The 16,568-nt window shown below is 46.9% G+C and overlaps 1 protein-coding gene and 1 long non-coding RNA gene across 6 annotated transcripts in view; one reads left to right on the forward strand and one right to left on the reverse strand.

Moving 5' to 3' along the window:
* The window catches only part of LOC136792903 (uncharacterized), a 31,080-nt gene extending 29,491 nt beyond the window's left edge, over positions 1-1,589 (reverse strand). Inside the window, exon 1 of the long non-coding RNA XR_010837499.1 lies at positions 1,402-1,589. This is a non-coding gene — a long non-coding RNA (uncharacterized lncRNA). The remainder of the gene's footprint in view (positions 1-1,401) is intronic.
* Positions 1-16,568, forward strand: part of FER1L6 (fer-1 like family member 6) — a 185,094-nt gene that overhangs the window by 128,078 nt on the left and 40,448 nt on the right. For 4 of the 5 annotated variants that reach the window (XM_067017461.1, XM_067017462.1, XM_067017463.1 and 1 more), the window contains 5 exons: positions 5,610-5,744; positions 8,035-8,184; positions 12,705-12,815; positions 13,079-13,240; positions 14,395-14,575. In XM_067017461.1, the coding sequence (XP_066873562.1) occupies positions 5,610-5,744; positions 8,035-8,184; positions 12,705-12,815; positions 13,079-13,240; positions 14,395-14,575 (739 nt within the window). The remainder of the gene's footprint in view (positions 1-5,609; positions 5,745-8,034; positions 8,185-12,704; positions 12,816-13,078; positions 13,241-14,394; positions 14,576-16,568) is intronic. The other variant, XM_067017464.1, reaches the window with a different exon arrangement.

Raw genomic sequence — 16,568 nt, forward strand, 5'->3', positions numbered from 1 at the left:
AATAGAATTACCATATGACCCAGCAATCCCACTACTGGGCATATACCCAGAGAAAACCATAATTCAAAAAGACACATCACCCCAATGTTCATTGCAGCACTATTTACAATAGCCAGGTCATGGAAGCAACCTAAATGCCCATCAACAGACGAATGGATAAAGAAGATGTGGTACATATATACAATGGGATATTACTCAGCCATAAAAAGGAACCAAACTGGGTCATTTGTAGAGACGTGGATGGATCTAGAGACTGTCATACAGAGTGAAGTAAGTCAGAAAGAGAAAAACATATATCGTATATTAATGCATATATGTGGAACAGAAAAATGGTACAGATGAACTGGTCTGCAGGGCAGAGATGTAGAGAACAAACGTATGGACATCAATGGGGGAAAGTGGTGGGGTGTGTGTGTGTGATGAACTGGGAGATTGGGATTGACATTACACACACTAATATGTATAAAATACATATACATACACTAATATGTATAAAATTGATAACTAATAAGAACCTGCTGTATAAAAAAATAAAATAAAATTCAAAAATTCAAAAAAAAGAGAACATAACAAAGTAAAAATACTTTGTTATTGTTAGGAAACTAACAGATACGTTAGAAAGAATGTAAAAATAAAATTATAGATGAATCAGCAACTGGAAGGTACATCAGTACCACAATAGTAAAAAAAGAGGAGGGAAAAGAAAAAAAAGGGGGGGCTTTGTGGAGCCCGGGGCCTAAGCAAGGGCGAGGTTTGGGCGGTGGGCGGGGCCAATGCTCAGGACCCAGAGGGCCGGAAAGGCCCTGGGGCCTGTGGGGAGTGGGCCTTAGGCTGAAGGAATAGAAGGGGCCCAGCCGTGGCCCCCACCCTGGTCTCAGAGGACAGGGGACCTCACCTGGGGGCCCAGCAGGCTTCCTGGGCTCGAGTGGGTGGGGCAAACGCCCTCCTCTCCTCTCCTGCTCCTCCGGTCTGGCGGGAGGGCCCCTCCCGCCTGCCTCTCCTGACCTCCCCGGCCTCCCTCCTATGCCCCCAGGACCAGTACAGCCAGTGGGGAATGGGGGACCTTGGAGGGCAGAGGACCCGCCTGGGAGCTCAGCAGGCTCCCCGGGCCCGAGTGGGCGGGGCAATCGCCTTCTCTTTTCCCCGCTGCTCCCCAGGGCCCCTCCGGCCTGCCTCTCCTGATGCCCCCCCCCATGCCCCCAAGGACCCACGCAGCCTGGAGGGGCCTTGGAGCAGGGGGAACCAGCTCTGGAGCTCTGCAGGCTCCCCAGGCCCTCCGCTCCTCTCCCACTCCTCCCGGAGACTCCCTCCCACCTGCCTCTCCTGAGCTCCCCGGCCTCAGGGGCGCCGATGTTGTCTGGCCTCCACGTCTCCTCCCCCCTCCGTCCGCCTCCGTCCTACCGGTTCACTGTGGGGTCCCTCCTGTCTCCTTGGGGGTCAGAGTCTTCCACCAGCGGCCGGCAGGCGCCCTAGCTGTGCGGAGACGCCAACTCCGCGTCTTCCCAAGCCGCCATGTTCCGGACTCTGCTCTCGCGCAGGGTATGATCCCGTGCAGCTGGGCGGCGCTCTGTGCAGACCAATCAGCTGCGCTGTGATAAACGCCGTAGTACTGAACCTCCAAGAGCCACAGGGAGAGAGGGGTTAGCTCTGCCTGGGAGGGAAGTCGGGAGAGACCTCAGAGGGAAGGTGACTGGGCATGAAAACGAGAGGACTTTCAGACTCGTTTCTCCTCCCTGTGTTTTGAGAGGTAGTACATAGCTCGGTGGTTAAGAATATAGACTCTAGAGCCGTAGTGCCTGGGTTCAGGTCTGAGCCCTTCCATTTATCGGCTGTGTGACAGCAAAATCCTCTTTGTCCTCAATTTCTTCATCTGTAAAATAAGGATGGTGATATTGTATATACCTCCCAGAGGGTGAGACACCCAGTACAGTGCCTTGTTTATAACAGCTCCTGTGTGACTGCGTTATTATTGCCATCGAGGCTTCCCACCAAAAACAAAGGGGATTCTCAAAAGGGGGATCCCTGGGACTTCCCTGGCGGTCCAGTGGTTAAGACCTCGAGCTTCCAGTTCAGGGGGCACAGGTTTGAGCCCTGGTGGCGGAATGAAGATCCTGCATGCCACACAGTGTGGTTAAATAAAAGAGGGGGGCGGGGCGGGGCGGGGGGTGGGCGGGCGGAATCCCTGGAGGCCTCCTCTGCCTGCACAGCTGTGGAGTTCCAATCCCTCAGAGGTGATCTCAGGGCTCTGGGTGGGGTAGGGCTTTTGAGTGAGCTCCCTTGGCTGCTATGTAGTTCTCCTATTTTGCATCTCCATACAGTATATTCATTTGATTTAGATGCATATCTCAAAGGAACAGATGACATTTGTTTATCAAATAATCATTTGAAAGTGAAAACAAGTTCTGTTGAACCCTGGACTTTGCCTCCATACTTTTGAACCAAGTACCTAATTTTTGCTAATGATAATAGCTGCCATTCATTTCAAAACTCCCTCTGTGACAGGCATGATGCTAAGCATTGTATATGCAATTTTGGTTGCGTCTAACTGCAGCCCCGCAGTGGGTATTATTAGTGTCCTCATTCGGCAGATGAGGAAGGTAGGACTTGGAGACTCCTTATTGAGAAGATGGTAGAGCCGAGATGAATACCCAGGTTGGTCCAATTCCAAAGTCATTTTGCTTAACCACTCTGCTTCCGTTTTGGTAGGAAAGGGTTCTGGTTTCTCTCTCCTGTTTCAGTGTGTGCTGCCTCGGTTGGACTGATCTGTGCGTGACACGCCCCGCTCGTGCATTCTTCAAGGTGGGGAAGGCTGAGCCTGGGGGCCCTGCAGTCATAGCTGAGCTGAGTCCACCGTACACCTGGTAGCACTTCTCTGAATGGACCACGTGTTGCTCAAGGAGAACCATCTCTGAAGGGAGGGTCCTGCAGCCAGTCCTTTATGAGTGACTTAATGGTACGAAATCATTCAGGAGGGGAATCTGGCTATTCCAGATGCCACTGAGGACGTGGAACTTGGAAATCTTGTGATGATAGGATAAAGAGAAAGGGAGACAGCTCCCAAAGAGAAAGGTTTCGGGGATAGAAAGGGAGAAGGACCATGTGGCTAAGAGGGGGGCTTAGAAGAGAAGGACAGGGGATCTTAGAGGGTGGGAGGGGCATGGAAGCTGAGATTTCAAACAGTCAGACTGACGCTGAGTCCTGAGGACACCCGTGGTCTCTTTTTAGATACGAGTTACCCTGGTGACCAACGCTGGCACGTGGTAGATATTCAGTAAATGTTTGCCCATTTATAAATGAGTGTGGCAGGGGTGGAGGGGGTTGGACAACGAACACTTACTGAGCACCTACTGTATGCCAGGCACTTAATACGCTTTATCTTAGACAGTGGTCATAACAACTTTACAAGGTGAGTGCTAACGCCATTGAAATGAGTAAGACGAAAGATCAGAGAGGTTAAATCACCTGCCCAAGTTGGACATAGGCAGGTGGTGAAACTAGGGTTCCATTACAGGGGGTCTCTGATTCTGAAGCCACGCTCCATCCGTGGTATCTCACTCCTTCTTCAAAGTGTTACCATAATCTCTCCAACAATGGCACCGAACAAGTTTATAAAGCACAACTCCTTAAGGAAGCCCCGAGGAAAGGAGGTGAGCTGTGCTCACCTTGGCAGAGAAGTGGGAGAATGTATTTTGTTTGGGTGAACCTTTCAGCACCTCTCGAAGGTGGCCACAGCGTCCTTTTAATCATGGGACAGGCCAAAATCCACTCAGTTATTCATGCAAGTAGCTATTGAATACCTGCTAAGCACAGGATGCTGTGTTAGTGCCTAATACTGAGCCTAGCACTTTGAAGGAAGAAATCTATGATGAATGAAAGAATGAATGCTGGCCTCTGGAATCTTATCAAGTGGCAATGAGAGCCCAAAGTGCCAAGGAAGCCATCAGAATATTTCTGTAGGAAAGATGCTGTGAGAATCATAAATTGCTTTGGTGTCACACTGTTGGGTGCAGGTTGCAAAAAAGATCACATTTCTATTTTCAAAAGCAACATAAAAACACGCAGTTCTTTGTGATGTCAGTCACCGACACAGGGGAACTTTGCATTGCAATGCCTTAACTGCTGTCCATAGGTTGGTTGAAGCCATTCTTTTCCTGTCCAAAAAATTAAGATTTCCTCTGAAACGTTATGTTCAAAACCTCACTGTGCCTGAGGCATAAAATACTCTAAAGGCAAAAAACAAGGAAGGAAGGAAATTGTGGAATGCATAATTTTATGACTCATAAAAAAGAGCAATACGAATATTCTTTCACAACCACAGTGCAAATGATTTAATGCCATGAGTAGAAATGGCTCTTGATGTAAAACTCTGAGATGACAGTTTTATCGGGGCTTTGGAATCTAAGCAGTAGTTAGTTCGGGCCAGATCTCTCTCCAGTCCCTCCTGGAGAGAATGGTGAGAGGTGAGAGTGGAGTGCAGAGGTGGTGTGGACATTTCCTCAGGACCCAGCAGGCGCTGTGCAGTCTGTGTTAACCTAAGAAGTCACCCATTTGCCTGCACAGGAGTCTGTGACTGTGGCCTCTTTCCAGGACTGGCCTCACATATGAATGCGGCAGTTTCTGCCTAGGTACAGGCACCCATCCTGCAAGCAACCTTAGCCTTTAGCTCTGTGAAACTGGCATGTTTCCAAACATCCAATTAAATCGAGGATGCAAGCTCATTACACCCTACCTTCTGAAGGTACCACCTGAATGGCCTGTCAGGGGGCTCTGAGTCACTCCTAGGTGAGACACTCATGGTTCTGAACCGGTTCTGTGGGCTGTTGTCCTTCTTTGTCCTTTGGTTTCTCCATCTGCATAATGGGTGCAGCCAACTTCCAATGTCACAATTTGCTATGGAAGAAAGAATGATGTCATGCAAACTGGTGAAGGTTATTTTGAAGACCCTGGCCAGTTCAATGCAGTCAAATAAATATCCACAAAACAGTAGAATTCCATGTAAGGAATATTAGATTGAAAATCCACTTTTGAGTATTTGGTGACAAAATTTTATTTGTGCACAGTGAAGAATCACTAGATCTTCCTCATCCTCAGTTCGCCCTTTCATAAAATGGAGATAATATGAGCATCTCCTTGGTGAGGATGGTTGAAGTTAGCAGCCTGGGCTTTGGTGCCAGATGATCTGGGTTGAATCTCAGTTCTGCCGGCTCTGGGCAAGTGAGCCTTGGTTTACATTTCTACCTCCCAGAATGGTTGGGAAGTTTCATCAAGACAGTGTATGTGAAGTACCGCAGCCTGTACACAGTACATGCTCAATAAAGGGTAGCGGGTGTCATCATCGCAGCACTGCTGTGAGGACTGAGTTGGAATTATGCTTGCAAATAGGGTGGTAATCAGGTGGGAGCTCTACTCATGAAGTTGTATCAGCTCCTCCAGGGTAGGGAATCTGCATCCCTAGCATCTGATAACTCAGTAGTACAGCAGTTTCCGTCGTTGCTTGAATGTGGAATAAGTGAGCAATGATGATGAGGCTGTGTCCTCTTTACCCTTCACGGAGCCCCCTCCAACCCAGTCGAGTGACGTTTTGTTTTTCTTTTGGCCCCAACTTCCAGGTCATTTCGCAGACCCTCTCCCCCACCTGGAACCAGATGCTGCTGTTCAATGACCTGGTGCTGCACGGAGACCGGAAGGAGCTGGCAGAATCCCCGCCGTTAGTGGTGGTGGAGCTCTATGACAGTGACGCCGTGGTGAGTGTCCCGGGGCTGCGCTAACTGTGCCTTGCTAAAAACTCCCTGTTCAACTCACTTCTAACTTCCTTTACTTAACCAGCCTGTGACTATGCCCAGAGGCAGTCCTCACCTGGGAAAACACTGATTTACAGAATCTGGGAAATGGATGACGATCATTTGCTTTACTAAAGGGTTTTTTGCTTAGATTTCACTTTTTTTTTTTTTTTTTGCGGTACGCAGGCCTCTCACTGTTGTGGCCTCTCCCCGTTGCGGAGCACAGGCTCCGGACGCGCAGGCGCAGCGGCCAAGGCTCACGGGCCCAGCCGCTCCGCGGCACGTTGGATCTTCCCGGACCGGGGCACGAACCCTCATCCCCTGCATCGGCAGGCGGACTCTCAACCACTGCGCCACCAGGGAAGCCCTAGATTTCACTTTGGATTGCAATTAAAATAGAATCTGGTTCACAAAAGTTCAGTCCACATATACTTCTTCAGGAATATAATTATTATACACAGCCTCCAGCTAATTCTGTACCCTATTTTTGCTTAATAAAAATGTCCATGCCTTTTGAAAATGGAAGGTCTTTACTGATTTCGCCTGGTTGGAAGGAATGGATATATTGTCACCGATTCAGCATTTGTAACTGGGCTTTTTTTTTTTTTTCCTTTGGTTGTTGCTTCCGAGCCCTGAAACAATGCATTCAGCTCTATCTCATTTCTGTTATGATGTTAGCCAAACCTCTTTCTCTCCAAAGATGTCTGTGTCCTGAAACAGCAGATTCAAAAGCTTACTGGTTTTTTTTTTTAATTAAATTTATTTATTTATTTTGGCTGCGTTGGGTCTTCGCTGCTGCGCGCGGGTTTTCTCTAGTTGCGGTGAGCGAGGGCTACTCTTCTTTGCGGTGCACGTGCTTCTCAGTGCGGTGGGTTCTCTTGTTGCAGAGCACGGGCTCTAGGTGCGTGGGCTTCAGTAGTTACGGCTCGCGGGCTCTAGAGCACAGGCTCAGTAGTTGTGGCACACGGGCTTAGTTGCTCCCTGGCATGCGGGATCTTCCCGGACCAGGGCTCGAACACGTGTCCCCCGCATTGGCGGGCGGGTTCTTAACCACTGCGCCACCAGGGAAGCCCCGCTTTGTTAGTTTTTAAGTGTGACCGAGCTAAACCCATTTCCACCTCAACCAAGCTTCCTTCTACAGCTGGGAATGCAAATGCTGGTTCTTGAGTCCAAAGGCAGTGAAGTAGTGCAGGTACTAAAACCCAGCCTCAGCCAAAGAAAATGTGGGCACTGCCCTTGGACTTGGAGGTCATTTATCCAAGAGTTTTCACTCAATAAATATGTAATGAGCGCCTGCCCTGTGGCAGGGGATACAGCAGCGAATAAACAGGCAATCCCGACTGCGTGAGGCTTACATCACAGCGGTTCCCGAGATAAATAGCAAAGCAACCCCACACTCCAGCCCCATGCTGCTCGCAGGGGAATGTGGACTTGGGCTCCTGGGAGCAGGGATGAGGAAGAGGAAGGAGGTGACCTCATCAAATAGTTCTTAGAGACACTTACCTCCTATACATACATACAAAGCTATTCTAATACCCTCTTTGACTACCAAGAACAATAGGGCTGAATTGCTCTATTATCTAAACATGCTGACCTCAGTCACCATCACCATCATCTCCATCATCACCACCATCTTCATCACAGTACTATGGACTGAGCACTTATTGTATACCAGTCATTGTGGAAAGCACATACATCATTACATTAATCGTCGTGGCCCTGTGAACAAGGCCCTATGCTCTTTTTAAGCATGAGGTTCAAAAAAGGTTGAGTAACTGGCCCAAGACCATAGATCTCCAAAGCAATAGATTTGGGAACTCCAACTCACGTTTGCCTGGACTCCAGACTTGGGTTCCTAGCCACAATGGTTCCCTGCTCTGGAGATCTTTTGGAATATCTGGTACCACCTTATTTCTCCTTTTCCCCTTCAAGTCTACCCTGGGTGATTATTTTTACTTTATTCCACTGAACTCAATACACTGAGGCAAGGGAGAACCCCTAAGATAGCCTTGAGCCAAGAAGCCCCTAAGGTGACCCTCTTAGAGTTTTCCCTGAGAGCCGACGGGTCCTGCTGCCCTCCAAGGCTGTGGGGAGAGGGGAGAGGGGCTTAGCAGAAGAGGAGAGCGAGATGGTAGCAGGAGGGAGACACAGAGGCTGACAGCTTGGTGAAGATTAATTACAAAATCACACGGACGCAGATCAGAACCAGGTAGATGCCCACCAGGGACAGAAATTCATTTCTTCTCTGCCCTAGGGGAAGCCAGAATATTTGGGTGCCACCGTGGCTGCTCCTGTCGTGAAGCTAGCTGACCAGGACTATCAGCCCCCCAGTCTGTGTTACCATCCCATCTTTTGCGGGAACCTTTCTGGAGGGGATCTCCTTGCTGTGTTTGAACTGCTGCAGGTAAGTGAACCAGAAGTGATATCTGCGCTTGCCGTCTATCTAGTCTACCCGGCCAGAGAAGCAGCCTCATGGGAAGTATGTGTCCATCACGTTACGCCTGGTCCCTCCCTGCTGTCCTGTGTCTGGAGACGGCTCCTTCTGGGGATCTGGGAGATGCCATTTAAGAACTCGGGTGACAGGTTATTCCCAGAGCCTCTATGCTGCAAGTCAGAGTCCCAGGACGAAAGGTCCGTATGGATCTGGCCAGCAATGCTTGAGCAGCCCTACACGTCAGACCCTGAGCTCCATACAGACCACAGGAGGATATGAAAGGGGAAGGGAGCAAACGTTTGTGGACACTCCCATGTGTCCTGTGTTGTGTTTGCTGCCTCACATACCTCTCATCACACTGAAACCTCCCTCAATCCTATTGAGGTAAAGATCATGATTCCCATTTTGCAGGTAGTAAACTGAGGATTGAAGTAATTGACTGACTTACCTTGTCATGCTGCTAGTCGGTGGTTGAGCTGAGGGCTGCACTTAGACCTTTAAGGCCTTCTGCACCTTACACTGTAGCACAAAGTTTCCCAAAGACATCGAGTTCTTAGTCTGTCCCACTAAGACTTCGGGGAATTTACGAACATCTGTCTAGGGGGACTTTTTCAGAAAGCAAAGGCAGGATACTTCGGGAGGGAAGCTGAGCCTCTCAAGTCTGGCTGTCCAGTCAAGGACCAAATAGGACAGAATGATGACCTGGAAAGAAATGAAATGACCAGGTGGGCCTGTTTCTCTCCCTGGCCATCCCACTCACTGAGGGCAGGTGGCACTTACCCTTTGAGTCGGATCAATCCCTCTCTAGGAAAGCGCATTTTCCAGAAATCCCAATTTAAAAAAATCTCTAGTAGAGAAACTAGGAGACAGACATTCCCAAGACGTACCAAATGAGTAAGAGGAAAGGTGCTGGAGTTGGATCCCATGGATATGGATCTCATTCCCACCACTTACGGGCGTGCGACTGTGGGTAAGCTACTTTATCTCTTTCTGTTTGACCTGCAAAATGCAGATGATCATTAACCTGCCTAAAGTGCCTGGCATGGAATCAACACTCAACAAATGCTACTTATTTTATTATTAATAATATTATTATACCAGGGACTATTAAAGCAAAATATCTAGTCCCATCTATGTATTCAGGTGAAGAAATTGAGCTGGATAGAATGGTAATGGCTTGCTGGGTATGGCAGGTCAGAGCCTAGAATCCAGTATACAGATTCCCCCGAGAGCTGAAGGGGCTGGAGAGCATTAGAGGATGGGAACAGCTAGCTACGGGGTTAGACACACTTGTACTCAAGTCCAGACTGCCCAGGTGTGCAGCCTGGGAGCTGCATATGACTACAGAGATGAATTCTGAAGTGCACCCAATCAGCCTTTGACTGTCGTCTGGTTTTTGCTCCACTTAAGGAAGAACTTTTTAAGGCTGGAGTGGCTGCGTTGGAGAAAGAGCAACCTCTCTGAGGGGCACTGAAGCTGGATGAGCTCTTAAAGGGACAGAGTAGCAGGATCACAGGCATCAGCTCCAGCTCTGCGATGGCTGTAGTCTAGACTTTGAAAAGCCCATTACCATAGTAAAGACTCTGAGAAGTCAGCTATATGGAAACTTCTGAAATTTCTTTCTTTTTTGAAATTCAACATTTCCCAGATGTTTGTGAGTACGAATATTTTCTTTTTGCATGGTAACTCTTAATATTTCATGAAAAGAAAAGCTAGCCCGTAGGAGAATGTCAGATTTCCATAGCTTAGCATTTAAGCTCTCCCCAAATTAATTTGTCTTCAAACTGCCTCTTCAGGCTCACATTTCAGCACAATTACTCTGCACATACTGTGGCCTCTTTAAGGCAGACTATTCTGAATTCTCAGACCTCACCGCACAAATGTGCTCCTCTGCTTTTAGCCATGCTGTCATCCTATTTCGAAACGTCTCCCTGCTCTGCCGACTCCCCCCCCTGCACTCTGTTTACCTATTTAGGAAACTGATCATCCTCACAGTTCAGGACAAGAGTTGCCTCCTCCAGGCAGCTTCCCCTCCCCCACCTCAGTCAAATGTTTTCTCCTCTTCCAGCTTACGTCACTTTGCCTCTTTTTCTATTTAATCCAGGCTTTTTTTTTTTTAGGATTTATTTATTTATTTATATTTTTGGCTGCATTGGGTCTTAGTTGCAGCACGCAGGATCTTCGTTGTGGTGCCTGGACTTCTCTCTAGCTGTGGCATGTGGGTTTTCGCTTCTCTAGTTGAGGTGCACGAGCTCAGTAGTTGTGGCGTGCAGGCTTAGTTGCCCCGCGGCACGTGGGATCTTTCTTCCCTGAGCAGGGATCAAACCAACGTCCCCTGCATTGTAAGGCAGATTCTTTGCCACTGGACCACCAGGGAAGTCCCAAATCTCGGCTTTGATAAAGGCAATTGTTTACAGCTTGTCTCCCTTAATCTGTAAATTTTTTGAAGGCAAAGGCCCCAAGACGAGCAAAACATATGGTACTTTTAAAAGCACATCCAGAGGCACCATCCCATCCTGTGCCACCATCACAGCTGTTTTTGTGGCTTTACGTTTGGAGCCACAGGAGCAACTAGCTTTCTCAGGGAGGTGATGTTTTGCAGCCTGGATCGCTCACTTCCTCACGGCCAGGCAGCGTTCACCTCACCTTTTCCCACCTCCTTTATCTGGTTTGGTTCCTTCTGTAGCTTCATTATCTTGAACCTACTTGGCATTCGCAGTGACTGCTGTCTTCTTTTTCTGGGCTTTCTTATAATTAACTGAACTACATCTGCCGATGCCAGCTAGAATATGTCTGTGAAAAAGAAATGGTGATACGTTTGTGCTTTGCAGGTTTTGATGAGCAATTAGGCTTTTTCGAGCATACAGAACTAATGTGTGTCAGCCAATAAACATTTATCAAGAACTCACTGGGTTTGGAGCATTACTCGAGAGTCTGAGAATCATGAAGTAAACAAAGGCTTCCTCTTGGCCAAATCAGGCAAACTCCCCCAGCGAGGAAAACCTCATGCTCCAAAGCAATGTTTAATAGAACATCTGGCTCCTGAGGGACTTGAAGAGTCAGCTGGCCCAATATCTGAGGTCCAGAGAGGGAAAGGGACTCATGCAGGGTCACACAGCAGAGCCTGGTTTCCGGGCTCAGTCCACTAGTTTTTGCACTAAGCCTCCAGAGAGGACACACTGTGTTCCAAGGACTGAGGATTAGGAGAAGGGCCCCAGCGGCCAGGACCAAATCAGGGGTAGCTTCTTGAAAGACGTACATGTTGAGCCATGGTAATGTGGGGTGGCCCACAAATGAGAAAGGCCCTTTCCTTAGGAGACTTTCTAAATCCTTTGTGTGAGAGTTCAATAAAGCATAGCAATTGTCCTCTTGCGGTTTTGATAACTCCAAATGTACAGGAAATAACACCTTCTCTGGAGGTCTGCCTTCAAAAGACTTCATTTTCTGTTTTACTGATTATGACTAGTCTCTATGTGATTAAATCAATCTCTTGTAGTACACAGTGGGGGGGGATAGTTAAGTCTCAGAGATTTGGAATCTGATCAGAGCCCCTTCTCTATTCTACGGCTGTAATTCCCCTGTCATTTTTTTTTGACTGAATATGTCTACTTTAATGACAGAAAATATTAGATTTCAGCCATTTGTAAAATACTTGCATTTATCCTACATACTCAAAACATTCAACCATTACTTTACCACTCATAATTTTTCAGTTATTATTTAATGTCTATAGGTTTACTTATTTCCTATTTCTATAGTATCTGCAAACATTTAGATACCAGAGATAGTTTTAAAATGTTTATTCCTATATATTTACTGCTTATATTCTTTAATGAATAAATCATCTGCAAAGGTGTTACTAGAATTTTTTGCTTCCAATAATGTCAGATAACATTCAAAACACTTCAGAGGTTTAAACTCCTACAGAGTATATTTTTCTGACCACTCGGTAAATCACGCAATACTTCTACAACAACACCATAAATTCAGAAATTAAGGAGACTACTTTTAAATTACCCACAGGGTAAAGAATAAGTGTGAAGTATATTAGAAAATATTATGAATTGAAAACTTGCTTTTCCAAAATTTTAATATGAAGCTTTAAAATTAATCGCTCTTCTTAAACTTTAGATAAGTGTTTATGTAATTAATTTTCAAGAAAAAATGAAAAGAATGAAATACAATGAGGTTCTGAGGATCTATCTTTTTTTCCTCTCCTCTATACTGTGAGCTCGCTGAAAGCTTATGAAACTATTAATTTGTGACACATTTTGAGTGCTCACTAAATGTTGATTACCCTTGTGAACGAATGCATTTGTAAATTAAGAAATTTATTCACTGTGATAAAATGCATCATCCTGATTTACATTTTAAGCTGGAAACATTCCTTTGGTTAAAACAGTGACAGTCTTTCCAATGAGGTCATTGTGTGCAGCGTTCATTTTCCTTACCTCTCCCAATGTCTAACCGGCGCTTGATCTGTGTGGTAGGTCCCTGCGTCTGGGCTGCAAGGGCTCCCTCCCCTCGACCCACCCGATGTCACCCAGATCTACCCTGTCCCTGCCAGCATCCGGCCAGTGCTGAGTAAATACCAAGTGGAGGTACGGGGCCCGGAAGGACTGGGCTGTTCTTTGGGACTAAAGGGCACCGGTGCACTGCAATCATGCCTGCGCTGTGTCGGGGGACGTGAGGGGTGGGAAGGAGACATAGCTGATCGGAGGGAGCCACAAGGAGCTGCCCCATCCTTTCCTGGAAGAACATCCTGTGGTTCTCAGGCTGGCACAGCTGACTTTCCCACACCTGAGCCACACCTGCTGGCTCCTCCCTGGGCTTTTGTGTGACAGCCCTGCCATCCTCTCTTCAGGTTCTCTTCTGGGGAGTCCGAGAAATGAAGAAGGTGCAGCTCCTCTCAGTGGATCGTCCCCAGGTCCTCATCGAGTGTGGGGGGCATGGAGTCAAGTCCTGTGTGATCCAGAGCTACCAGAACCACCCAAACTTCAGCGTCCAGGCAGATGCTTTCGAAGTGGTGCGGGTCTCTCCCCTCCCCTCCCCCACCCGCTCATTCCCTTCATCTCCGTAGATGCGAACCACTCCTTCCTGAACCTGACTTGGGGAGATGTTTCAGAGTTTCAGGTGCCCCACTACTCACAAGAAAGAACAGTTTAATTCCGTAAAAAGCCAGAATTTCAGAATGGGATAAAACAGACTTTTGTTGTTGTTTTGTTTTTAAAGGTTCTGGGTGGGTGTAGATTATATAGTAAATCAAAGAAGGTTGACAGTGGTTCCCAAAGTGTGGCCCCCAGTTTATCAGCATCACCTGGGAACTTATTAGAAATGCAGAAATGCAGATTCTCAGGCCCTGCCCCAGAACTACTGAACCAGAGAGTGTTGGGACTGGGGGGCAGGGCCCAGACACCTCTGGTTTAACAAGCCCTGCAGGTGACTCTGATACACACTGGAGTTTGGGAACCACTGGCCTGGAAGATACTGTCATGGAACTTACTACAATGGTTAGAGTTTTAAAAAATTATTTGTACATAGCGTGTCAAAAGCAATGTTTGACACCTGTGCTTTTGTTTATTTCAACACTTTTTTGTGCTCTGATTTGGAACCAACTGTGAAGTCAAAGTTTGCTTTGTCTAACCCAGTCAGAACCTGTGTCCAGTGGACACAGATTCTGAATCAAGAAAGACTAGAATTAAAGAATGCGTACTGTGTTTGCAAACCTTCCACGTCAGACTTCGTTGAGCCTCGGGGTTCACCAGGGTAAAGAAATGGATGGGGCGCTGGCCCCTCACGCTCAGCTCCATCTTAAATGGCTCAGTTCTCATCTGCTTTATATCTTGGGTCTGGATTAATGTTCATCTGAGATGAAAGTTCAGATAAATACAGTAATGACAAAGTAAGAGGATTGAAGGCTACTGCCATAGAGAATTTGGGAGCGTGAGATTTTTTGCAATTTACACCTCGGGTGAATTGTTAGTTCCACCCCGCATATGTTGGGTAATGACTCCCTGGCTTGAGAAGGCGTTGCTCCAGACTCTGGCAAGCTGCAGGGGTGACCTGCAGGGAAAGGACAGGCAGGGACAGAGGAAGGGTGGGTGCCTGGCTTGCTTTGGTCCTACGCCCAGACAGGTCAGCCCAGGCAGTTCCCCACTTCACCCTGGCCTCTCCCTGCAGGAGCTGCCTGAGAATGAGCTTCTGCACCCACCCCTGAGCATCTGCGTGGTGGACTGGAGAGCCTTTGGGAGGAGCACCCTTGTGGGTACCTACACCATCAACTGCTTGAGACAGTTTTTGTGTAAATCCAGGGAGCCCCTGGACCTCACCTCACAGGTGGATGGAGCCCAAGTTGTGCAAGGTAGGAAGCTCCTTCTAGATTCTAGCGCTGTGGGCTACAAAACCGTGGTGCCTGCAGGATCTTCCTGAAGAATTTCCTGTGGTCCCCTCTACTTCTTAGCTGCCTCGTCCTGACTTTAAGCTTGACATCAGGGTTAACTCCTCTAAGAAGGCTTCTTTGAATGTGACTTAAGCTCCCTCCTGCCCCTCTACCCTGACATTTTTCTTCGCTTGATGTTACTGTAATTTCTTCTGTTTTGGATTTCAGGTGCAGAGTCGAGTTAATTACACTTCTTACTTTATGCTGTACAATCATCACTCGTCTGTGCAAGGCTTCTGTCTCATTATATCCACTGCCCCCCATGCCTTATTCCCAGTCTCCTCCCCACTGTGGGCCCCGCCTCTGCTGATGCTTGTAAAATTTAAATCTATTTAATTGTCATATTGGTATGTGATATGATACAATAATCTTCATTTGGTTTTCTGCTCCCCTACTTTGCTTTTCTTTTCCCCTCATATTGGACCACTGGGCTGTCTCCAACTCCCCCCAAAATGTTGTGATGAACATGCTGTGTGTGTTTGCTGAGGGAGAATCCTGTGTGGGATTTTCTTTGGAATATACACCCGGGAGTGAGATTACTGGCTCGCAGGGAATGTGTACATGTAATTTCATTAAGTACTTCCCTTGGGTGCCCCAGAGAGCTGTACTGGTTTGCACCAGTCTACACCAGTCTGTACCAGTCTACACCAGTCTATATCAGTCTACACCAGTCTATACCAGTCTATACAAGTCTATACCAATCTGTATTCCCGTCGTTACTGCTCTAAAGTCCCATTTCCTTCCTCCTCAACAGCACCTGCTATTATCCAACTTTCTGAGTTTTTGTTTCATTTTGTTTGGTGTTCGGTGTTTGCCGCTCAGATGGATATAAAGTAGTATCTAATTTTAATTTTAGCTTGGATTTCTCTGAGTACTACTGAGTTTGCACATTTCTTCATATGCTTGTTGCCATCTTGATTTTCCCTACTGTGATTTGCCTGCTCATACACTTTGCCCATGTTTTATGTGTTTCGTTTAATTTTCTTTTTTGTATATTTTAGATGTTAATATCCTATAGATTATTGATACTGGTCATATCTTCCCCTAATATGATAACTGCTAATCTTGTCTATACTCCTCATCTTTGAGCAGAAATTCTTCATTTTGATGTAATCATATCCATCTGAATTTTAAACTTTATGGTTTATTCTTTTAGACTCTTGTTTAAGAAACCCTCTCTCACCCCTTGGTCACAAAGATCTTATATTTTCATGTGTCAGTGTTATGTTTCTATATTTTACACTTAGATCTTTAATTGAAGTAAAGATCTTTAAAGGGTTTAAGGTAGGGATCCAGCTACATTTATCTCCATAGAGTACATCATTTTCTTTCCCCCAGAGTCTACTAACTTTCTCCATTGATTTGTCCTGTCATCTTTTTCATAAATCAAATTGGCATACGCCCCACGTCCATTTCTAAGCTTTCTATTCTGTCCCACTGATCTCTCCATCTCTATGCCCAGGACAGAGTAGGTGCCTATTAAGTGTTTGTTGGGTTGAATTTGCTATTGAAAAGTCAGCAGTAGCATGAAGGCCATGGCAGAAATAGGAGCTTCTGACTGGGCAGTGTTCCTAAGGACTGAATTCTACAGCACAAATGGAGAAAAGAGGACCCGTGACACGGACCAGCTGTTCAGTTAAAAATCTCATAAAGTCCAGGGACGTAGCCTGGCTCCCTATCATGCACGTGGACTCAGGTGCCCAGAGTTCCGCCAATGCTTGGGGAGTTCACAGACCTCTGCAGCCTCCAAGGTTTCCCCTGGTTAACACACTGGGGGAAGGCAATCAACACAGAGGACCTGTGTCCTAAACCTTGATAAACACGATTCCTATGACCACAGTTATTTAAAATTACTCTGAGGGATCAATAATAAGTACAGTCATTTGTTGAGTACCTGTTATGCCCCAGGCACCTT

The sequence above is a fragment of the Kogia breviceps genome, chromosome 17 (assembly GCF_026419965.1).
Source record: "Kogia breviceps isolate mKogBre1 chromosome 17, mKogBre1 haplotype 1, whole genome shotgun sequence".
Taxonomy (NCBI): Eukaryota; Metazoa; Chordata; class Mammalia; order Artiodactyla; family Physeteridae; genus Kogia; species Kogia breviceps.